A 24545-nucleotide genomic window follows, 5' to 3' on the forward strand; every position below is an offset into this window, starting at 1 on the left:
GTGACCTCAGTTGGCTCCCCTGGGACCCCGGTCACAAATGGCTTTTGTTCGGATGGTGAAATAAATAAATATAGGAATCTTTTCACTGATTTGATCAGGGAGCTACATCAGACTCCCGGGGACGAGGATGAGATGAGAAGTGTGGAATTAGTAAAGACCCTGATGTTCCAACAAGCATTCAGTAATATGCCTTCACAGCCTAATAGGTGTAGGGAGGCAGTGTGGTCAAATGGATAGTGCACTGGCCTAGAACTCATGACACTAACCTCCTTTGTAAAGGGCTTTGAGATCTATGGATGACAAGTGTTCTATAAAAATGTTTTTATTATTAGCAACCAATAACAAGCACATCTATAGCCCACGAAAGCTTATGCCCAAATAAATTTGTTAGTCTCTAAGGTGCCGTAAGGACTCCTCGTTGGTTTTTCTGATACAGACTAACACAGCTACCCCTCTGAAACCCTTCTCCCCTGAGGCTCTCAAAATGTTTTACAAACACTAAGGAATAACATCTTATAACCATTCCTGCCTATGACAGGTTTCAGAGTAGCAGCCGTGTTTTTTCTCCTGCTGATAATAACTCATCTTAACTAATTAGCCTCTCACAGTTTGTATGGTAACTTCCAACTTGTGTGTGTGTGTGTGTGTATGTATGTGTGTATATATATATATATATCTTACTATATGTTCCATTCTATGCATCCAATGAAGTGGGCCGTAGCCCACAAAAGCTTATGCTCTAATAAATTTGTTAGTTTCTAAGGTGCCACAAGTACTCCTGTTCTTATTCCTGTCTATATTATTCTCCTTATTTTAGCTGTTAGGAAAAGTGAGATATAGGGCATTTAAGGCTCTGACTCAGTAGGGATTAAGCACCTAATTCCCTTAGGCTCCTTTGAAAATCCCAGCCTAAGGGACATGCCCTTGACCACACTGAACCAGGAATAGAAGAGTCCTGATGCTCAGCCTCTTCTGTAAGCATTAGGCAACTCTCCCTTGGAAGAATATCAGAGAGTATGTGGAAGCTCTTTCTTAGGCTGTGTCTACACTGCATACCGCACAACGGCACAGCTGTGCCGCTGTACAGTCTCCTGTGTAGCCGCTCTTTTCCGGCAGGAGAGAGCTCTCCTGCCAGCAAATTAAAACCAACCCCAACGAGCGCCAGTAGCTTTGTCTGCGGGAGAGCATCTCCCACCAACAAAGCACTGTCCACACTGGGTGCTTTTCCTCAGTAAAACGTTTGTCAATCAGGCAAGTGTTTTTTTTCACACCCCTGACTGACAAAAGTTTTACCAGCAAAAGTACCGTGTAGTCATAGCCTTACTCCCCTGTCTTATAGAAACAAGTCATCTCAACTAAGTGAGCTTGAGAAGGACTGGTTAGTTCAAACGTATTACACTTCTCCATCTTGGGAAAGGCCTTCTGACCAACCGAAAGCTTCCTCACTTCGTCAATATAAACTCAATTATTTTGACCAGCCTGGCGTTTTGGGGATTTAGAACAGGCGAGGGGTTCTCCCCCTTTTGGAACCCACCCAGAGTTGTTCTCATCATACTCTGACACATTTTGTATATATATAAATCTTTAAACAAAAATCCTAAATCTAAAATTTTCAAAAGTGAATTAACTTTCATATGTAACTCTCTGGTTTATTTTATAGGGTCCCATATACTATATATTTCATAGGGCCATTCATATGCACCTAGTTTATTTAATAGGGTCTCATATTGTATATCACATAGGGCCATACATATGCATCTAGTTTATTTTATAGGATCTTATATTCATACATTATATATTTCATTCGACCTTTGGTATACACCCAGTTTATTTTATAGAGCCTTATATATTAACATATGTTTCGTAGGGCCTTTTATATGCATCTGGTTTATTTGTATAGGGTCTTATATATTCATATTTTATAGGGCCTTTCCAATTAATCTGCAAAAAACAAGGAGCCGGGTGCCACTCCAGGGTCATGAAGTCACTTGCGCGCGTGCGCACAGCCTCCGCAGGCTCGCGCGGCCTCCCCGCCCGGACGGGGGCAAGCGCTGTGCTCTCCCTTCTCCACCCGAAGGCACCGAGTTGCTGCCTGCGCACCCCTGCCCCTGCAGCCACTTGGTACAGCTTGCGCTCTCCCCTCCCCCCCCCGCGCGCGCGGCTGCCCAGCGCAGTGGTAGCTCCCTAGGCATGGGGGTAGTCCTCGTCCTGCTTCTTGCGAATTGCTGCCCCGGGGTCCGGCGCGCGGCTGACCCGCGTTCTGCAGCCTTGCCGCGGGCTGGAAGCGGCTCAGCCCGCCCCCGAGGGGAAGGAACCTGGGGGTCTCCTTTGCTTGCAGTACCGTAGGGTGTTGCAAGGGAGGGCCCAGCTGCAGGGACAGAGGCACTGGAGACTTGGAGCGAGGGGCCCAGCCGGGCCGGCGGAGCATGAAGAGGGCATTGAGCCTGCTTGCCTTTGACTGCTGCACGCAACGTCTTCCGGTAATGAGGCATTGGCTTGGAGGGGGGGTTGGGATCCGGCATTAAAGCCATGGGTGGTTGGGTTTAAAATCCTGGTGAAAGGAACTCTGCTACCTGCAGAAAGAAGGCACCCGCCTTATGACCCCTTTCTAAAGGCCTACGGGAGAGAATTTGGCTTGCTGTCTCATAAGGAATGATTGCACGCTGTAGCTGGATGTAAAAAAAGGGCCGTGCAACGTCCAGGAGCAGTTATAACATCTGTCGATCCCTGTTATGGTTGATGGTTGTGCTGACAACATGCTCTGCAAAAATAAACATCCCTAAGATACCCCGCCCCCCCGCTCCCCCATCCTGTAGGTCAGTGTGGCTGAGAGTGAGTGAGCTTGCCGTGTTTGGGCCTAAAGCAGAGATGCAAAGAAAGAATGCATCCGATGAAGTGAGCTCTGGCTCACGAAAGCTTCTGCTCAGATAGATTTGTTAGTCACTAAGGTGCCACAAATTTTTTGTGAATGCAGACTAACACGGCTGCTACTCTGAAAGAAAGATCTGGATACCCTGGGAAATGTAAAGGAAGGGGTAATTTAGAGCCAGGCTTCTCCACACCCTCCCCTGGGGCATGTTGCTTGGGAGGGAGACTTTGGGGCTGGTCATTGCGTGGAAAAAGATGGAAAACCTAGAGGAACTCTGTGTCACAGAGGTTTGTTCCTTGTTACTGTGGGGAAAGCAGGTTGTGTTGCTTCTGTCTCCTGTGAGGCCTCTCCTGGGAGGAACTCGTGTTTCCGGGAGTCTGCAAAGTAGTATGTGTGTGTGTTCGTGTTCATGGCTCAGTATAAAAATACCAATAGTTCTACATGCTAAGATATGGGGTAGATCAAATCTCATGCTTCAGGGCACAAGCTGATTGCCATGGGGGTCAGGAAGAGCTTCTCCTCCTCATATACAACAGTGAAAAATCTGCCAGGGGCACTATGGGGGTGTTTTGCCTTCCTCTGAAGCACTGCACTGCCTCTGTCAGGATGGTGCCCTAAAGAACTGAGAGTCTCCCTTGGCGTGCAACTCCTGTGTTCTGCTAGATGTGACTTGTGTCCTCTTTTGCTCCACATGCCTTGGGATAGCCTGCAAAGGGCATGGATGGCAGAAGGAATCTGCCCCAGGACACCTATTCTTGCTCTTCTCTAGGGCTAGGACGGTGCCACCAAGTAGTTTGCGTGGACAGTGGAATGGATTCAGCTCAGCTTTCCACCTCTGTCTACCAGTGTAAACCCAGGGGCGGAGGAAGGCTCGCCAGTGGGAAGATCATGCTGGCAGAAAACAGCCTTAGCCTCTCCCTCCCAGGGCCAAAAAGTGGGGGTGCCCAAAGGATGCACTCTCATTTGATCCTCTGTAGAACCCCAGCCAGACGAGAGCAGGCACCTCCAGCTGAAATGCCACTGTCTGTCTCTGGGGGGGTGAATCCCCACAGAGGTACTGTGGGGGCAGGCTAACACGGGAAGCTGCCATTCACAGCACCCTGTGCAAGCTGCAGGAATTAGTGCAGATTCTAGCAGTCAGTGCCCCTCCTAGGAAAATCAGTCCTTTGCCACCGTCCCATCATGGCTTGCACGCTAGAGGGGGAAGACATGATGTGGGTCTAGCGGAAGCTGTTTGGCTGTCGGATGTGGTCTGTAACCCTTGGGATTGTCCTGCTCTGTTTACTAGATCTGGACGACTCAGGGCAGAGATCTGCGCACCTCGTGGTGATCGATTTCACTTCCAGCGCCGCGGGCTGTTTCTTCCCGCACCATGTTCGGCTCCTCCAGGGGAGGAGTGAGGGGGGGGCAGGACCAGTTCAACTGGGAGGATGTGAAGACGGATAAACAGAGGGAAAATTACCTGGGTAAGAATTGATCTTGTCATTGCATAAAGTGTCTTGTGTGAATTCAGCTCTTGTGAAAGGTGCCTGACAGGCAGCGCTGGAGGCTGATGTCCTTGGTATACCTACAGGACGCACACAGCATGGGCACCATGCTTTCACCTTCCCTGCTGCCATTCCCCCATGAGCACCGATCCCAACCTGAGAGCACCACTTCTGGAGCCAACAGGAGGATTTGGTCTCTCTGCTGAGGCTGCCGACGCGGGGGGACCAGCTATGACAGTTATTTTATGTCATGTCCATGTGGTAACTAGGAACTGGACGCACGGGACTATTGATGTTAATATTATAAACGTGGAAATGTGTTGCTCTTTGCTTTATGTCCTAAGAGCTGTCATGGTGGTGGTCTTAAACACTATTGTGTTTCATTGATTTTTAAGGCCAGAAGGGACCATTCTGACCATCTAATTTGGCCTCCTATGTAACCTCACCAAGTGATTCCTGTGGGAAACCCAATTATTTGGGTTGGAATTAAAGCAGCTTGTTTCTAAAAGATGGCCAATCTCCATTTATAGAAACTACTTGATGGAGAATTTACCACTTCCCTTAGCAAGCAACCTAGAGGTAGCTGAATTTCACTGCTGGGCAAAGTGAACCCTATTCATACAGTCAGTACTGCTGCTAAATCACTTTGGGAGTTGTTGTGATATAAAAACCTGAGGTCCTGTTCACCCTGTATGTTCATTAAATGGCACTTTTGTAGGCTTTGTGGTTTGCCCTGGGGTCTGGCCACCCTCCCTCCCCAAGCTGTACATTGTGCTGTGTGCTGTTTGGCTGCCACCATCCACCCCAGAGGTGGCCGCATTTCAGTGCAGCGATGCATATAGAGTTACAAAGTCCTTTTGGATCCCTGAGGATGAAAAGTGCTATAGAAATGTAAGACGTTATTGTTCGCTATTAGTGGAAGCTGAATGGCTGGGACAAATTGGCCCAAATGCTGTCTTTTCGCCTCAGTAGAAATAATCAGCCCCTAGACTTACGGGAGCCCTTGAATCACACCATGGACCTTGTCAAGAATAACGCTTAGATATTACATAGCACTTTTCACCTGTAGATCTCAAAGCACTTTACAGAGGAGTTCAGGATCAGTAGTCCCATTTTACAGATGGGTAAACTGAGGAATGGACGGGGAAGTGCCTTGTCCGCAGTCACCCCCCAGGTCAGTGGAAGACCTGGGTGTCCTGACTCCCAGTGCTGTGCCCTATGTATTAGTCCGGTTGCATTGTTTTAGAAGTGATGTTTCATACTGGCCTAACACTTTAGGTCTCTTGAAGGCTTCTCTTGTTCTAAATGGCAGGCAACTCCCTGATGGCTCCAGTGGGCAGGTGGCAGAAGGGCAAAGACCTCACCTGGTACGCAAAGGGGAAGCAAGGCGACGTGCAGATCTCCCGAGAAGCCGAGCTGGCTGCAGTCCGGCTGGCCGAGCAGGAGGCCATGATGGCGGCTCTGTAAGTCTGTGGCAAGTGGGTCTAACGGGTGACCTCTCCAAGGCCTATGACATATTGAGAACCACAGTTTAAAAAGCATCTTGAAGTTTGGTTCATCTGATCTGAAATCTGTAGTTACAGCTGGGCAAGTCACCTCTGCTTCCTCTTCCACCATTTCTCTGTTGTGGCTACCTAGCTAATACGTTCTTTGATCTCTTACGGTGTGTGTTTGTGCAGCAGTGGGGCCATGATCTTGGTTAGGGCCTCTGGGAACTGTCATAATGCAAATAATTCATCTAGTGTTGTGGGACTGTAGGCAACCAGCTCTGTCTGATATTTCTAGGGTGCCCATCGCCGTGGTGTCTGAGAACCACATAAAAATGCACTTGTGAGCACCAAACAGGTTCGACTGGATAAATGTCCCAACTTCCTGAGCCCCCCTGCAGTCTTGTGGCAGTAGCAACTCTGCGTCTAGTAACCTGGTGATCTTCAAACAATTCAACCGATGGAGAAGCAGCCTTGGTGTCTCGCTCCCTTTCTCCCAGCCCCTCTCCCGGAACGGGTGATTCAGCCATCACTTGCTTTTGTAACTCATCTGGATTTTATTTCTTCCAGGGGCTACAAGAATGTGAAGAAACAGCCCACGGGCCTGAGCAAAGAGGTACAGTAGGCGTCTGAGTGTGAGAGGTGGGGTCTTTGTGCGAGAGATTCAGGGGAGGGAGCGGGAAGTGGCACTCTAGCAGGGCCACAGGCCCTCTCCATACCAAGTTATCTGGTTTCAGAGTAACAGCCGTGTTAGTCTGTATTCGCAAAAAGAAAAGGAGTACTTGTGGCACCTTAGAGACTAACCAATTTATTTGAGCATAAGCTTTCGTGAGCTACAGCTCACTTCATCGGATGCACGCTGTGGAAAGTGTAGAAGATCTTATTATATACACACAAAAAGCATGAAAAATACCTCCTCCCACCCCACTCTCCTGCTGGTAATAGCTTATCTAAAGTGACCACTCTCCTTACAATGTGTATGATAATCAAGGTGGGCCATTTCCAGCACAAATGTGGGGGTGGGGGGTGAGAAAACTTGGATTTGTGCTGGAAATGGCCCAACTTGATTATCATACACATTGTAAGGAGAGTGATCACTTTAGATAAGCTATTACCAGCAGGAGAGTGGGGTGGGAGGAGGTATTTTTTCATGCTTTTTGTGTGTATATAATAAGATCTTCTACACTTTCCACAGCGTGCATCCGATGAAGTGAGCTGTAGCTCACGAAAGCTTATGCTCAAATAAATTGGTTAGTCTCTAAGGTGCCACAAGTACTCCTTTTCTTTTTGCAAGTTATCTGGGTTTGGCTCGTGAGCCTACTGACATTTAATACTTTATTTTGGAGCTTGGATTCATGACTGGGGCTCTGAGAAAGTTCACTTGGTCCATAAAGCATTTCTATTGCTGCTTCCAAAATGTTCCCAGCCCTGCTGGGTCATGAAATATCAGTTCTTATTTTTAAAAAAAAAGTCACATCACTCTGATTACCATCGTGCTTCCCTGCCCAATCTAAGGGCTTGTCTACATAGTCTGGAACAGCTATTCCTGATTAACTCCCTCTATGGACACTCATACTCTGGAAAAAGAGTGTGTTACTTTGAACAGACAAGGATTATTCCAGAATAAGAGCATCCACCTAGGGCGTTAATCAGTATAGCTATTCAGCTTTAAATTCACACCCTACCGTAATCCAAATTAATTTCCTTGCTATAGACAAGCCCTTAGTCTGACATGACTTAAATAGCCAGTGTCTCTTGAGCTTTAGTTGAGTTGTGCTTTGTACCATGTGACAGTTGGGATTCAAAGCTGCTTCAGTTGGGGTAGCTGGTTCTAGAGACATCCGCTGCTGGACTCAGGTCAGAACTAGGAAGTTGTAAGCAAGATGGTAACCAGAATGAGGTGATTTTTAAAGTTCTGGGTCTTGGGATCTGGCAGAGCTAAAATTGAATGGTGTACATGCCACTGGGGAGCGATTATTTGTAGCTCTATTGGTTTTGCCGGCCAGATGACACCTTAAAACTCTTTTTTTATATTCCCCCCACCCCCGCCCCGGTCTGGCCGTCATTATTGGCACTTAAGTGGGAATGAGCATACACTGCTGTGAATAGACGCTGCACCAGGACTTGCTAACTTTCAAATTCTGCCTCTATGCAACATTAATGACGAATAAGACGTAAAAAGATGGAAGTGAGGGATTCACTGGAAATGTATTAGGCAGAATTTACCTCTCTCTGTGAACTGCCCATGAATCACTCTATTGCTATAGTGCTCAGAGGCTGTGCAATCAGGACCTTATTTATTTATAGAACAATATTGTATAGCAGCCCCTACTGAGGCCAGGACTCCTCTGCGCTAGGCACTGTACAAACACACGGAGAGGCAGACCCGGCCTTGAAGCGCTTACAGTCTAAACTGACAAGACAGGCAGAGGATAGGAGAGGCACAGACTTGCCTGGAAGGTCAGAGGCAGAGCCAGGAATAGAACCCAGGTGTCCTGACTCCCGCTCTAGTGCTGTTTCCTCCAGACCATGCTCAGTCAGCTGCTCCCTCGGATGATTGCTTGTCCCACAGCAGTTTTGTAGGCTTAGCAGAGTACCAGTGTTACACGCAGCCCCTTGGATCTCAGAGGCTTCCCCAGCTCTTTACAAGCTGTGTACAGGGTACAAACAGTAGTGCTGGAACATAACCACTTCCTGGGCTGAGAGTGACGGTCGGCTGGTGCCCAACAGGGAAGGGAAAAGAGGGGGGGCTCCTACTGAAAATGCCCTGGGAGGCTGAATTTCCATGTGGCACAGATAAGTCAGTGTGAGTTGCCCTTTCTGAACATACCTGATTCAACCCCACTGGGATCTGTGCCTATGGTCCCAATCATCCCACTGGCAGAATGGGGTGGATTTGCTGCACTTGTGCATTAACTTCAACGAGACCGTTTTGGTCAGCCCTGTTGCTGTCCATTACAGGATCGGGGCCTGTCTTTGCAAAGTGCATTGAGATCTGCTGCTTGAAAAGGGCCATAGAAATGGGGTGGTGATGGTGGGGCCTCATGGTTTAGTCAACTGAAAGCTTGTTCCTATTTCCATTCAGTCTGGGGACATGCAGGTCACCTGAGTGCTCCACAAGGGGTGCTCCTGACTATGGAAAATACAGTATTGAAGAATTCAGCGCCCCCAGTTCTTCTAATACATGGATGTGGTTAACTGGTCGGCTCCATGGACTTACTGCTCCTTCTAACCTGTTCCTTCCTAGGATCTCGCTGAGGTCTGTAAGCGTGACGGAGCAGAGCGCGATGAGAAGGATACAGACCGTGTCTTGGGGCTGGGGAGTTCCAGGTATGGGGCTATTTTCCACTAGCATAAGAACTCCAGTGCTTTTCCCTGCTCTTTAGAACCTCTGGTGGCCAAAGCAGGAAATCTGGTGACCCCAAAACCACAAACCATGTGGAAAAGGGGATAAACTGCGAGGTGGCAAAATGTTCAGATGATACGAAATTACTCAAGATGGTTAAGTCCAAAGCAAACTGTGAAGAGTTAAAGGGCTCTCCCACAACTGGGTGACTGGGCAACAAAATGGCAGATGAAATTCAGTGTTTATAAGTGCAAAGTAAAACACACAAGGAAAAAATAATTCCAACTCTACGTAAACGTGATGGGGTCTAAATTAGCTGTTACCACTCAAGAAAGAGATCTTGGAGCCATCGTGGATAGTTCTCTGCATCTGCTCAGTGCAAAGCAGTAGTCAAAAAAGCTAACAGTAATAACAGTAATACTGTGCCTCGATCTAGCACATTCATCAGAGAGTTTTCAAAGGCCTTTCCAAACACCGATGAATCCTCATGCCCCAAGAGGAAACTGAGGCAGCACAGAAGTTAAATGACTCTCCCAAGACGACGCAGTCACTCAGTAGCCGAGTGGGAACAGATCTCAGGAATTCTTGACTGCCAGTCCCCTGCTTTAACCAGTAGGCATTGCTCCAAAGGTGTCATTGGCTCATCCCTCATGGTGACTAGAGAAAATCCTGCAGTATGCTCGTTTATGTGTGTGTATCTTTACTTTTTATTTTCCCCCCAGTGGCGGTGCTGGCAGAATGATGCTCTCCAAAGAGGACAAAGAGGCTGCCAAACTGGGGCTTTCTGTTTTTACTGTAAGTCTTTCCACCCTGTGCTAGTCATTCTGCATGCTAGGTGCTTTGCAGAGCATAGGAGAGGCTTGATCCCTGCTGCGTCTACACTAATTTTTACCGTCCAAGCGAAACTCCCAGAGTGTAACTTTCTGGGGTTAGTTTCACATTCCCCATTGCTCGTGCAAATTGTGAGGGCTGCATTGGGGTGTGGGGTTTTTTTGGGTTTTTTTTTTTTAAGGGGTTGATCCTACTCGCATGTCTGTGTAGGTGCTGACGTGGCCCTCCTCGCTAGTATCTGAGTGCTTCCTGATCACTAGTGGATTTTATCCTGACAGCACCCCTCTGAGGTACAGAACTATTGGCCCTGTTTTATACATGGGAGAACTGAGGCACAGAGAGTAAGTGAGTTGCCCAAGCTCTCACAGGAAGTTTGTGGCAGAGCAGGAATTGAACCCAACTGTCCTCAGCCCTGGCCAGGGCTTTTACTAGAGACCGTCCTTTCTCCATCTGTTCAAATGGATCTGGAATTTTGTCACTGATGTCATGGGAGCAGGATTTTGGGCAGGAGGGATATAGTTTTATTACCTGGATAACAGAAATAAGCCTGAATTGGCTTTCTGGGCCCCTGACCTTCTTGAACTCTGGGAGCATTTCAGACTAACTCTAAAGTTCGCAGCCAGCGCCTATCTTTGTAACAGGGCAAATCCCTCGATACGGACACATCCCCCAACCTTCAGGAGAGTTTGGCTTGGGGTCAGCCCAGTTCTGTGGCTGAGAAGCGGGAGCTACAATATCAAATCCCTTCTTGTGAGCATTGGGGGTTTGCTCTTGTGGCCGAGTTGGTGTAGTAACCCTAACCGCCCCATGGGTAGATAGACGTGAGAGCTGGAGGGTAATAGATGCGGGGGGGAGTAGAAATGCAAGGAGAAGCTGATGTCGTGGCTGGGAGGAGCTTGAGGGCGAGAGAGAAGATCCCTAGAGCAAGGGTCTAAGATGGCGCCACTTTGCCCTCCTGCAGGGAGGCACTGCCGGTCAGCACCAGCTGTCGCCCCAGCGCTGTCATGACTGTGACCTAACTCGCAGGGTGTAACCTTTATGTGCAGTGGACAGCGCCACATAGCAGGGAATTGGTGTCGGAGTGAGAACGAAGGAGCTCCACGCTGCCAGCCCTGCCCCCACCCCACCCCACCCCCCTCCAGCTACGTTGCCACCTTGTTTAATCTTGGTATTGCTCAGTAATACAGTGGGACCTGCTCTGTGTTGTTAACCATGGGCACGCTCAGCCTGACGGTCTTGTGCATCATTTTGTCTTGTGAAAATCTAGCATCAGAGAGCGGCAAACAGTCCGGAGGCCTCAGGGGCGAAGAGAAAAGTGGGCAAGGAAGAAAAGGAGGAAGAGGCATGGTAAGAGCAACCCGCTTATGCTTGACGCACAGCGGGAGCTGCGGTGGGCTATCGTGAGACGCTGTTCACCCACAGCCGGGAGTCTCTGTCAATCAGATTCCCCTCTGACTGCGTCTGCACCCGCTTTGATTTCACAGAGCTCCCTGCCAGCAAAGCCTTTTGCGTGTGGACATCTGCAAAGTTGCAGCTAGCAGCTCGGATTCATTTAATCCCAAACTAACTTCCGTCCGCGCAGAAGTGGTTTCATAAAGATGAGGCTAACCCAGTGGTTCTCAGTCTATTTACCATGGTGGGCCACACCTGCAGCTCTCTGTGTTATGTGGGCCGCATCCGCACACTATAAATGCTACCTGTATGCCCCTGAGCATGTCACACGGGCTGCAACTGGGCGCTGATTGGGCCGCAAATGGCCCGCGGGTTGAGAATCACTGGGCTAACCAATCGTGTGGAAGAGACAATACCATGTGAGTGAAGCCACCAGTCACACAGCTAGATTATTAGATAGCTGCAGCAGCTGGTGAGCAGCTCAGGGCTTAACCCGTTCTTGCAAAACTTTCATGGAGTGATCCACAGCAGTGAGCCACTGAGGGCAGGCACTGGGCTGAGACCTGGCAACTTGCCCCTGGACAGCGAATGCAGCTGCGCTTTCAAAGAAGCGCCGGTGCCGTTAGCATGTCTCCCTGTTTCTTTAACCGTGCAGGCCCGAGAGCAGCAAGAAATCCAAAAAGGAGAAGAAGAAGAAAAAGAAGAAAAAACACAAAAAAGAGAAGGAAAAGGAGAAACATCACAAGAAAGAAGCAGCCACCACCACCTCCTCCCCCTCTCCAGATCATGGGGAAAGGTACCAGAGCTGCTGCTATCTTTCTCTTTCATGGCAGTGTCTAAAATCATAGAAGATTAGGGGTGGAAGAGACCTCAGGAGGTCATCCAGTCCAACCCCCTGCTCAAAGCAGGGCCAACACCAACTAAAGACCCCAGTCAGGGATCAGGACCCCATTTTGCTAGGCACTGTACAAACACAAGGGCAGTCGTAGGCTCCAAGGCCAGAAGGGACCATTAGATCTTCTTGTCTGACCTCTTGTATAACCTGTGAGTATGTTAGATATTATAGCTCCATGAAGTGTGTTAGGTATTATAGCCCCATTTTATAGATGGCAAAACTGAGGCACAGAGCTCCAGATCACAGAGGAAGTTGATATTAGACCTGGGAATTGAAATCATGTCGTCCGACTCCAGTGTTAGAACACCAAGACCAACTTTCTGACGTTCTGTGTGGCTGGAGAATTTCACTCAGTTACTCCTGTGTTGAGCCCCTTCCTGACCCTGGAGCTCACAAACTCAGGCTTTGACTACCCTGCACTTTCATCAGTAAAAATTTTGTAGTTCAGAGGTGCGAAAAACACCCCCTCACACAGCCCCCGAACAACAAAAGTTTTGCCGACGAAAAGCACCAGTGTGAACAGTGCTTTGTCGGCCGGAGAGCTCTCCTGCTGACAAAGCTATTGCCTCCCATTGGGGGTGGATTTTGTTTGTCAGAGGGAGAGCTCTCGGCGTGTAGCGACACAGCTGTGTCGCTAGAAAGTGCGTAGAGAGCAAGCAGCCTGGAAAGCCTCCCTGCCGCAGCCTTTGTGTGGCAAGTGTGTCTGCTGCATTGTGCTCTCTCCTTTCCCCAGACAAGGGAGGTCAGAGTGTGTGTGTCATGGGAAGTGGGGGGCGGGAGGGAAACCATTTTCTTCTTTCAGAGTAGCAGCCATGTTAGTCTGTATTCACAAAAAGAAAAGGAGGACTTGTGGCACCTTAGAGACTAACCAATTTATTTGAGCATAAGCTTTTGTGAGCTACAGCTCACTTCATTTTCTTCTTGTAACTTAGCTTTACAGATTGGCCGTGGGTGGAGGCGGAGAAGGGGGTGTTGCATTAGCCGTGACTGATTAAATCTGGGGCTCGACGCACGGTAGTTGGATTCGCTCCCCGGGGTAGGACACCTGTTGTGAAGAGTCTCTGACATTAGCAGCATTGGGTGAGGTAGCACCTTGATCTGTGCCACACCTGTACAATGCCGTGAGCCCACGTGCGGCAGCTGCTCCAGGTGTGGATTGTAGTGTTGGGGACGAGTGCTAGCTCGTCTGACCCAGCTGGGGAAGCCTACGGCGCTCCCCCAATACCGCATCACCGACAACAAGCTGATGAGACCTGTGGCTGCACCCCACCACCTGAGAGTCTCTCTGCTAGCTCCGGGGGTAGTAAAAAGGCTTGGGGGGGCATCGGTGGGGTGGATTGGCACGTCGTACCGAGCCAGCCCCCCCCCGCCCTCTCCAGTGGGGATTGAAATGCAAACATTCAATGGAGTAACCTGCTGAGTGCTCTTCTGTTGTGGCGGGTAGGTATTTTCTGGGCCTCTTGCCAGTCTCAGTGCGTCATCCTCTTCCCCAGCCCTCCGTGTAGCAGCTTTAGATTAACTTCCATACTAGCTATGCCCCCAACCAAGCACCAGTACAAATCGTCCATCCATCAAGCGCTAAATGACTTCTCTCTCCATGCAGTCTATAGCACACTGCTCCTTGGACCATTCGACCGAGCGTGCCACATCTCAGAGTCCAGGGCAGAACACCTCTCTGATTTTAATCAGTGGTGTTAGAATGGATTCTTGCTGCAGTACTATACTACAAACCAGCCTGCATCTCTCCAGTGCTGAACTGAGAACCATGGCTACAGGGTGTTGGATCAAGGATAGACAGAGACTTTGGTCTGACTGTAACTTACAGTATAATTGCGGGGTCTAGGTAGTATTTAGCTCTTTGCTCATTTAAAAACAAGATCCTGCTCTTAATTTTTTTTTTTTTTTGAAGTATTTCTCTACGCACTGTTTGAAACCTTTACCCCATATGGCAGGAGAGAAGCCAAGGTTAAAACATTTTGTTTCAATATTAATATCTTACAGAATAGTTTGTAAGATCTTTTGGTGGCAGGGATTGTCATCTTGTTCTGCTTTTGTACAGCTCCTCACACAATGGGGTGTTGGCTCAGGACTAGGACTCGCTAGCCCAGAGGTTCTCAAACTGGGGGTCGTGAGGTTTGTCCATGTGGGGGAGAGGGTCACGAGCTGTCTGCCTCCATCCCAAAACCCGCTTCACCTCCAAGCATTTATAATAGTGTTAAATATATTTTTTTTTAAAAAGTGTTTTTAATTTATAAGGGGGGTGGCACTCAGAGGCTTGCTGTGTGAAAGGGGTCACCAGGACAAAAGTTTGAGACCCACTGCCTTAGCCTTCACCACAATCCACACACACAGTATACGGGAGTCAGTGCGGATAGTTCTTAGCATAAACAAGCCTACATTCTCCTCTCGCTTGTACCAGTGTAATCCAGGAGTAACTCAGTTGAGGATCATGGCATTACCCAGGGGTAACACCTGTGTGAGATCAGAACTAGGGGATCCCAAGGGCTTTTCTCATTTGGCCCATGCTTACCTGGCGTGTGAAGGTTACATTTTAGTGCATTCACGTTTTTTTTGACGCATTTGCAAATACTTAACACACGAGGGCGCTGTGAGCCAAGAGCTGCCGCACTCTGTATAAGGGACATGTCTGTGGAATCCCAGAAACAAACCTACCAACCCGGCTGCTTTTTTTTTTTTTTTTAAATATTCCTTCCCGTGTAGACTACAGAGTGCTGGCGGTCCCCTTTGGACAAGGCCAGTTAGTCTGTCTCTTCTCCTGCTGGCTCATTGGGGTCATTTAACACCCCTTACCCGTGCCATGAATGTGGTGACGTGGAGATTGTCCCTTCACCAGTGGTCTGACTCGAGCCCCCGTGCTGCCTTTTTCAAAACCAAGTCACCAGGGGCATGGAGAGCGCTGGCCAATGTCTGGGTGAGGGAGCACAGGGGGTATTTCAAGGCAGTGCAGCACACCCTTCCCCAGGGGATCTGCCAGTGTAGCTAGTGGTGATGGCTTACGCTAACCCCACGTGTTAATAGCAGTAAACGTCCTGGAGTATATTGCGGCAAAAGAAATGAAGTCCCAGGAATAGGCGGCCTCTCCATAGCAGCAGCTGTTAAATCTCAGCTGAGGGGCTCTGTGCTTTGTATGCAAACCATAGGGCATGCTGATGAGCATTGTGCAGATCAGGGAGATTTCCCTGGGTGTCCCCTATGCATCCAGCAGCCCTTGTGACCTACGGTTGATTACGAATGCACTGCTGTCACTCCAGCCTGGAGGCCTGGCCATGGACTGAAATGAACTGGGTTTAACAGAACAGCGAGCATGAACGGTTTTGCAGGAGAATAACTCCCCCTGAATGAATTTTTCTAGGGCCAGACTCTGATCTCTGTCAGAGGCGTAAATCCAGGGTTAACTGCATTGACACTGGGCATGGCAGCAGGGTTAGCTGGGTGTAACTGAAAGCAGAACCTGGCCCCTAGTTTGGAAGAACTTTGTTCTCGTTGTCCTAGAATTGGGTCCCCCGTAGCCCAGCCCCAAGGCTGGGGGCGAGATCGTGCCCAAGGGAAGGGGAAGATGCAGACAGGGTAGGATTCTTCCCTGGGCTACGTTCCGCTGTGCAGAGCAGTATCTCAGCATTGCCTGCATCATCCTTTCAGCCAGGCTAGAGCATACAGGGACTGGTCCCTTATCACTTGTCTCTCTCCATTCCTGCTCCGAGGGTCTGTTCTCTTCCCCTCTCGGGGGCCGCGGGGTTTGCACCCGCAGGCTCTGACCCATCTTCTCTGTTGCAGGAGGAGGAGGGAAGCCCCACCCTCCAAGGACCATTCATCATCCTCCCGGCGGCTTGTAGACGGCTGGCGTGACAGCCATTCATCACCGGGCCCAGAGGCACAGAAGCAGCCCGGCAGGCGGCGGCACGACGTGGACTCCTCCAGCAGCGAGGGCATGGGAGGGAGCCCCCCTCGCCGACATCTCCCAGGCCACAGGAATGACAGGAGTGGCAGCAGGGACCGCCATAGCCGGCACTCAACCTCCAGGGGCAAGAGAAATGGCAGAGAGTCCCCCCCAGACCGCCGCGCCAAGCGGCGCCACGATACTGACTCAGATGATTGAGCTGCAGGGAAGTGCAGGAGAGACTGGAACTGCTCGGGCCTTGGTTTAAAGGGATGCTGTCCAAACTGAAGTTACAGGATCAGATCCTCAGCTGGTGCAAATCAGTGCAGCTGTGAAGTCACTGGATTGAGAGTGAATTGAACTGCACCAGTTCACACCAGCTGAGGATCTGGCCCAGAGGTTGGTGGGGGTTTTTTTTTATGCCCTTATCTATGCTACCGATGCCCTAGCATAGATGCCTAGTGTAGACACATTTATACCAGCATATGCACTTTCTTATGCCAGTATAATTGCAGTTACACCGGTAAAACTTTTTAGAGGAGTCTAGCCCTTAGCTTGGCCAAGGCTGCTCCACGGGCCTATTTCTCTGATTCTGCTGAGCTTGCCCTGCCCCGCTGTGTCTTGTGCCCACAAAGGGTTTAAAGCCAGGTGCACAGATCCCTCCTGCATGTCTGCAGGGGGATAACTGTATGCCGGGGAAGCGAACCTATTGCAGAATGGAGGCCTTTGTTTGGAAATGTTTATCAGGTCGCTGTCAAGTACTTGTGTGCCCAGAGTTAGATATTTTAGAAAACCAACGTCAACTACAGAACCTCCTGTTGAACCAGAATTTTACTGAAAATCTTGGGGAGAGAATGTAATAGAAGAGAGATCTTGTTTGGGTTTTGACTATTGCCTGAGGTGAATGTCTGCAACCCGCTGTGTTAGTGCATGAGAACCAGCAAGGTTAAAGCAGCGTGGAACATGATGTCCAACAAAAACGGACAATGGATCTAGTCCGTTTCAAGCAGAGGGTGACGTAGCAAGTAAACAGAGTGTCCCTGAAAACCAGGCAGCTGGAGATGAACAGTTTCTGCTTTAATAGCCTAAAAGATGTTGCTATCCTTGTGTGTTTTTACTGTGCTGAAGGGTTTTGTTGGTTTTTTAATTTTTTTTTAATCTGACACTTTTCTTTTAAATTTCCCCCGTTTTTTTTAAACGTACTTACACAGGAAGTTTTGTAAACTCCCCCTCCCTCCCCCCCCGGAATAAAATAACTTGAAGTTTAGGAGACTTAAACTTGTATTTGGACAAACAGCTAGTAACCGTGCCGCAACGTCCCTGATTGTGAAGTGAGATCAGAATAGCTGCTATGTAGTCCTGTGGGGTTAAAGTCTCTGCTGTTTGTATATTGGCACAACTCCACTGACTTCTGAAGCCAGGCCGGTTTGCCCCTGCAGCAATTCTGCCTGTGCTCTCCAGAGCTGAGCCCAGGGGCCCTCATGCCTGACGTAGACAGATGTCCCTGGCCCTCGATAACTTTGTGCCTGTTAGTGGGCTGGGGTTGGGATTCTCCAGGGGGGGTTGGAGCATCTGCCCCGAATGTGTAAGTTGGTCACTGTATTGCTGACACCATCATCTGCTAGGAAACCAGGGCAGGGTGTGAAATGGGCTGAGTCACGGAACCATCAGTGCAGCCGGCCTCTGTGGTGTCAGTCTAGGCAGGGAGACCAACAGTGAATGCCCCTGCTGGCTGCGTCATACGGGCGGGGAAAACTTGCATGGCAGCTGCCCTTGCCGTGGGTGCAAATAAGGGACGTCCGGCTGCAGAGCCGTTGCCGTGGCGCGCTCTGCCACTAAAGGATAGGCAATCCTGTGAATGGAACTGGTGTGGCAGCACCGGCCTGGGAGCAGCCAGGTGCAAATCTAGCTTCCAAAACCTCTTGGCCTCCGGATGGCTGCTCCCCCCGAGGAACTGGTTCCTCCAGCACCAGGAGCCACTGTCCTAGCTGTTCCTTCCCCTTGCTCGATGGGCTCCTGTGTACGTGTGTGCTGGCTGAGAAGAGGGGAGTGGATCCTGGCTCTCGGCTGGCAGGACTACGGATGGGATGGGAGAGAAGGGTCAATGGGGTAAATCAATGGGAAATTGGGAAGGGAGGAATCAACAAAGCTGCTTCATGCTGGACTGCTGCAATGTGCCTCGCTCTAGTCCCGTTGCTGTGAGCAGCTCCGAGGAGCTGGTTCGACGACAGCTGTTCCCTGCTGTGGTAAATGGGACCCAGCCCAGCCCTGGTAACCAGCCTGGGCAGCTGCTGCCTTGATCATCTTGGTAGCCCAGAGGAGACTTGGCCAAGGTCACACAGCAAGTCAGCGGCAGAGGTGGGAACCCAGCTCTGATGTTTAGTCTTGCCAGGTTGCCAAAGACATCGGGAATTGGGGTTGGATATTGGTGAAGAGCTCTAGAGAAGACGCTGCACAATAGCCTCCCCCTGCCGGGGCCGGAGGCCACAGGCTGGGCTGTTTAGTGCTCGCCATAGGCCCAAGCCCTGCTTTATACAGGCAGGCCCCATCCTGTACGGACCCCTGGGGCATGGACTAGAGCAATGGTTTTCAAACTTTTGTACTGGTGACCCCTTTCACAAAGCAAGCCTCTGAGTGTGACCCCGCCCTAGAAATTAAAACCACTTTTTTATATATTTAACACCATTATAAATGCTGAGTGCAAAGCGGGGTTTGGGGTGGAGGCTGACAGCTCATGACCCCTCATGTAATAACCTCGTGATCCCCTGAGGGGTCCCAACCCCCAGTTTGAGAACCCCTGGACTAGAGCCTCTAGTAACTCTGTCTCTCTAACTTCTACAATTTATCAGTTAAATGTGGGGCTGGCACTTTCCCTTTGGCCCTGAATGGAACCAGAGGGAAGTCTAGGGGGTAGCTCACGAGACTGGGACTTGGCAGACCTGGGTTCTATTCCCTGCTTGGCCACTGCCCTCATGGGTGACCTCAGGCAAGTCATGTCACAGCCCTGTGCCTTGGTTTCCCCACCTGTAAAATGGGATAATGGCACTGACCTCCTTTGTAAAGCATATTGAGACCTACTGCTATCTAAGAGCAGGGTGCCACTGTTACATATGAAACCCTGCTTTAGAGAGGCCAGGCAGGGATCTTAGCATGGGCGCTCTTTCTCCCTCTCCCACTCCGCCCCGCTTCAATCTTGCTCCCACCGAGGGCAGCGGCGAATGCCCCCAGTCCGGGTGCTCTGGGGAGCTGCCGCAGCAATGAGCAGTCCTGGCAGCTGGCACCATAGCAAGCCCTCTGGTCGATGTCAGCAGAATACGGCGCTAATCCAGGGAAGAGGATGCATTTCCCGCTGGGAGAGAGGAACCCTGCCACCCGTCTATGCTTTTAAACTTTCCTAGCGGTTGGTATTACCGGTCCACACGTGGGGCTGGCTCACTCTCAGTACACCAGGGAGCGTTTGAGTTTGGTGGGGCCAGCTGACTTGTGGGATAAATCTGGCACCCCGCTCCCCCCACCAGTGTCTCCCCCCCCGATTCCCCCTCGGCCTCCAGGCTTGTTGTGCAATCCAGGCAGTTTGAGGCCGGGGAGGGGGGTGGGCAGGAGAGGCGCCTGTTGCTGTAAGAATAAGAGGAGGTCAATTAAAGAAGGCGACACCTTTTCAGGGCAGTGGGGTGGGGGCTGCTGAGGAGTTGAGGGGGGTGTTGCAAATGAATCCCATTGTTGGGTGGGAAGGGGAGGGGGAGGAAAGGCCACGCTGGGCCCCACCAGTCTGGCTCCAGCGTTTTCCATCTGATTAATAGGCCTCCTCCCAGCAGGGAAGGGGCTTCGTGTGGGAGCCCGGCCCAGCCGGCAAAGGCAGGAAGCCGGGGCAGGGGGAGCCCAATGCCAGCCGCTGGCCCCTCTGGGGTTTGCAGGACCTGGCCGCTCGGCACTTCATCAGTGGCCTAGGGAAAGGGCTGGGCGACAAGGGGGACTTGCCTCCACCCAAGTAGGGCTGAACCCTGCAGGGGCCATGTGGCTTATTCGGGCATTGGCCTCGGCTGAGACCACAAACAAAGGAGCCTGTGAATGCCAGTGGGGTGTGTGTGTCTGTCTGTCTCTGGCTGTGCAGGGATTCCCAGGGCCCAGGATTCATTAGCCCTGCACCCCATTGGCAACTGTGGCTCCCCATCACAATCCCCCTCTTGCCCTCTGCCTGCCTTGTCTGTTTGGACTGTTAACTCGTGCGGCAGGGCCTCTCTCTCACCCCGCTTCTGTACAGCACCTAGCAGAGTAGGGCTCTACGCTCAGAATGGGGCCTATAGGCCCTGCGGGGATATGCACGGCGATGGGGGACAACAGCTCACACACGTGGTGAAATAGCAGTGGGGAGCTAATGGCCTTAACAGCCGTGCCGGTTGCGTGGCTGAGACAGACTGTGTTGTATTGCCGGTCAGTGCCTGAGCGGAGGCCCAGCCAGTGCCCGCCTTCGGAGCGTTTGCTCTCCTAAGCAAACTAGAAGGCATCTGAAATGCACCCGCCTCTAGGGTGGAGCACAGAGGGCACTGCAGAGCAGAACAGGGAGGAGACACTGGGATCAAGCTACAAAAAGTGCCTGGGATGATTAAGGTCCACACTGGCTCCAGGTCTCCTCCCAAGGGCTCGAACACTGAAAACTGCATGCTGCTCAATTTACCTACCTTGAACACACCACAGAGTTGCCTTGACCTTGCTGGGACTTGAACCGCTGGCACCAGTGATTAGGTATTCGCAGCCCAGTGCTTGGAAAGGCGCAGACTGGTTTGCCACCCTCAGTGGTGCCCTCCTTTTGGCATATCAGCCGGCCTATCTGCATATCAGCCGGCCCCTCAGCAGGGGCAAAATACTCTTACCTAGGCTAGCTGTGTGTACACATTGCCTGTAGGCGGCCCTGTCACTCCTCATTTCCCCTCTGCTAGCAGCCCCTGCATGTGTAACCCAACCAGACTAGGTCTGTGCTCTCCCACAGAGGCAGGATGGTCGGTGTCTGTATGTCGGGGCGTAAGGGAATGAGAAGAAGTTGGTTATAAGGCAGGAGAGGGGGAGGGGGGCGTTTCAGGGCCGCTCACTGCACTGGCTGCCGGTTGTACAGAGAGAACTAGTGACGGTCTTAGCATTTAAAGCTTTTAGATGAGCATCTCGTCTGATATGCGTAACGGGCCGCAGTGTCTCACCCAGTTACCCCGATACTGAGCAGGCTAACTCGTGCTTTAGTCACACCCACCTTCCGGGAAGGCAGCCCATCTTGATCTGAAGGCAGCAAGAGCTGGAGAATGCACCACTGCCCTTGGGAGTTTGTTCCCGGGGTTAGTTAAGTTGGTGCCTTATTTCCAGTTTGAATTTGTCTGGCTTCAGCTTCCGGCCATTGGGTCTTCTCCTGCCTGTAGGACCAGCTTACCTTAGAAACGGCCTTCTCGTGCATGGTGGGAGTCCCACACCACTGTTTTGTGATGGCAGGAGGCAGGGCCTGTTCTGTGCGCAGGGCATGCCTGTCAACTTCTCTCCCTTCGGGGTACATCAGAATCCGCCGGGGGCACCCGTCAGGGCGAGACATGGGCTGAGTCTCCCAGATGGTGTCAATCAGGAGAACTCCACCAAAGCCAGATGCAGCTGGGACGATGCCAATTTACACCAGCTGAGGTTCTGGCCCAGAGTATCTTTCCTGGAGCACTGTGGCGCTTTCATTCAGGGGAAGACTTAAGACAAAGGGCAATTTAAAAAATGGTTAGGAGCTGTAATGGGCAATCAGCTGTGCAGAACTGACTGACTTTGATGGAAGCAATGAGGTGATCAGGTGTGCCGTTACTTATGGCTAGGAGGGACCTACCCATTAAAGCACTGGTCTGGGAGCAGGTGTGGTGTGGAATTAGCGCTATACAAAGTGTCTCTAGTCACCTCTTTTGTGGCCTGCCAAGCTCTTTAGTCTGGATGCTGGCAAGGGGCTGTCTCCTCAGTTCCTATACAAAGTGCCCAAGCCTGCCTGGCAGCAGCACTGTCAGACGTGGCTTGATAACGGTGCTGAAAGTCCAACATTTCGCTCCTTTATAGCGTTCCCCATCTATAGATCTCACCGTGCTTCGCAAGGGACAGTCATTATCATCACCCCCAAAATGGGGGACAGAGGCACAGAAATGACTTGCCCAAAGGCACACAGCTGGCTAGCAGCACAGCTGGGATTGGAGCCCCATCTCCTGACCCCCAAGTTCAGTGCTTGAGCCACGGGGCTGTCAGAGAAGCACTGCAGCAATGGGGAGCCCTGTTCCAGTCCCAGGTGTTTCTATCCCATGGGATAAATCAGTTTTAATATGGGATTTAAACACAATAAGGAGCAGACATCTAGAAATTCAGGCATATTTGATGCCATGAGCCTAACTCAATCTATAGCAAGCAAGGATTGCAGTCGAAGTCAGTGGGGGCCAATCCCACGCTCAGCTACACTGCTGTCCTCATGCCAGGCGTCCTCCCTTGTCTCATGGCAACCCTGGTGCCAAGGGAAACCAAGTAGGTGGCGTGGCCAGCACAGGGAGTGTAAGATGGAGACAGGCCCCATTCCTTTATTTTACACTCTCATGTTGGAGTGTAATGTTTCATATCACCTCTGTTCTGCCCCTGGGGGTGGAAGCAGCACTCCTGGGCACGGCTACTGGGCCCGCTCTGGTGGCAGAGAGAAGACCGAAATCCAGCATCACTGGCTGGCTGGGGCTTCCCTTGACAGAAGGGGAATTTGGGGGTGGTCTAAAGCCATACAGCAGCTTCTAAGCCTCGGCCTCCAGGCCCTGAGCACAGGAGACATTCCCAGGGGAAAAGGTGCGTGGGCAGGCTGTCTCTGTGCTCTAGCTTTCCCCAGCATCCAAAACTGCCCCTTGGAGTGAAGGCAGACAGCTGTGATTAGAGCAGGCCTCAGACTGATCCCCAGCTGGCCCCAGAATCTAAAGACCATGAAGATGACTTAAAGCCATAAGAACAGCCCTCCTGGGTCAGACCAAAGGCCCATCTAGCCCAGTATCCCATCTTCCAGCAGTGGCCAGTGCCAGGTGCCCGAGAGGGAATGAACAGAACAGGGAATCCTCAAGTGATCCATCCCCTGTTGCTCATTCCCAGCTTCTAGCAAATAGAGGCTAGGGACACCACCCCTGCCCATCCTGGCTAATAGCCGTTGATGGACCTGTGCTCCGTGAACTTATCAACCAACTTCCCCTCATGGTGTGCAATGCTGCGCTAGCCCAGGGTAGGGACTCGGGCCCACTGAATGGCAAATGGGTGCCAGTTTCACTCCTGTACCACTTATACCCACGTTCTGGCTAAGGTCCAGCCCCAGGGCAACCCGCCTGGCCACCCCGCAACGCCGCTTAGCTCTAAGTACGCTGGTGTAAAGGAGTGTACTGCCCATCTGCACGGTGACACGTGTGTGAAAATGGGGCTGTGGCTAATGGGAGGCAGGAACCAGGGCTCCAGGCATAAAAAACTCATTGGCACATAAAAGAAAAAAACCTCACTGCCCTCCCGGGACAACAGCCTGACCCGCACCAGGTGCTCAGAGAGTCCAGCAATGAGGGGCATTAGCCAGAGAGCTTCAAACAGGAACCCAGGTGATCTGGGGGCAAACCCTCAGTGGATGTAAAATGCTGTAACTATTGAAATCAGTAGCGCTACAGTGAAGCACATGGAGCAACGCTGATTTACACCAGCTGAGGCTCTAGCCCCACTGCCCTGAGTAGAGCTATGCTGATTTACACCAGCTGAGGATCCAGGCCCATTGGCTAGAATGGAGCTGTGCTGGTTTACATCAGCTGAGGATCTGGCCCCACTGGCTTCAGTGGAGCTGTGCTGGTTTACACCAGCTGAAGATCTGGGTTGGAGTGAAGCCGATTTACACTAGCTGAGGGTCTGGCCCTACATTTAGAGATGATTGTTCTAGTATCTGTTTTCTGTATTGGTAGCAGTATTTGGCCTCGTTTCAATGCCTTCCATGGGAGGCTTTCCAAGGACTTCCCAGAAATGAATGAGTTAAGCCTCACGAAGCCCTTGGGAAGTGGCTCTCATTATTCCCGCTTGCCCCTTTGTCCGACCACCGCATCCCATCACTAACACCAGAGGCACCCATCTGTGGAATAGTAGCAGAATTTTGGGGGTTTTCAGACTGGCTTCCGAGGGGAGGAAAAATCAGTGGCATGGAGTGTGAGTATACACTAAGTTGAACTTGTTTTAGGTACACATATATGCCAGTCCTGGCACAGAGACGGTCACAAACAGCATGCAGGAAATTCCTTCCAGCAGAAATCTCAGCCCACACACCAGTGCCCCAGGAAGCTACTCTGGCCC

The 24545-nt window shown here is 50.9% G+C and overlaps 1 protein-coding gene across 2 annotated transcripts; it reads left to right on the forward strand.

Moving 5' to 3' along the window:
* The first annotated feature begins 2146 nt into the window (after positions 1-2146).
* Positions 2147-17458, forward strand: C2H1orf35 (chromosome 2 C1orf35 homolog). 2 transcript variants are annotated; one of them, XM_074946435.1, is made up of 10 exons: positions 2147-2480; positions 4158-4335; positions 5669-5819; positions 6414-6459; positions 9091-9173; positions 9912-9984; positions 10231-10310; positions 11288-11367; positions 12068-12208; positions 16103-16307. In XM_074946435.1, exons 2-10 carry the CDS (start codon positions 4242-4244, stop codon positions 16159-16161), a joined length of 807 nt encoding a protein of 268 aa, XP_074802536.1. In that variant the 5' UTR covers positions 2147-2480; positions 4158-4241; the 3' UTR covers positions 16162-16307. The 2 variants fall into 2 exon arrangements, with proteins under 2 accessions (XP_074802536.1, XP_074802535.1); XM_074946434.1 differs by lacking the exon at positions 10231-10310 and having other exon boundaries at positions 2152-2480; positions 16103-17458.
* Positions 17459-24545: the final 7087 nt, after the last annotated feature.

This window comes from Natator depressus, chromosome 2 (genome assembly GCF_965152275.1).
Source record: "Natator depressus isolate rNatDep1 chromosome 2, rNatDep2.hap1, whole genome shotgun sequence".
Classification (NCBI taxonomy): domain Eukaryota; kingdom Metazoa; phylum Chordata; order Testudines; family Cheloniidae; genus Natator; species Natator depressus.

Bases quoted from the DNA above. Each gene is read 5' to 3' on its own strand.
- C2H1orf35 (XM_074946434.1), top strand. From the start codon at position 4,242: ATGTTCGGCTCCTCCAGGGGAGGAGTGAGGGGGGGGCAGGACCAGTTC. The intron at 4,336-5,668 runs GTAAGAATTGAT...TCTAAATGGCAG, and splicing joins ACAGAGGGAAAATTACCTGG to GCAACTCCCTGATGGCTCCA. The intron at 11,368-12,067 runs GTAAGAGCAACC...TTAACCGTGCAG, and splicing joins GAAAAGGAGGAAGAGGCATG to GCCCGAGAGCAGCAAGAAAT.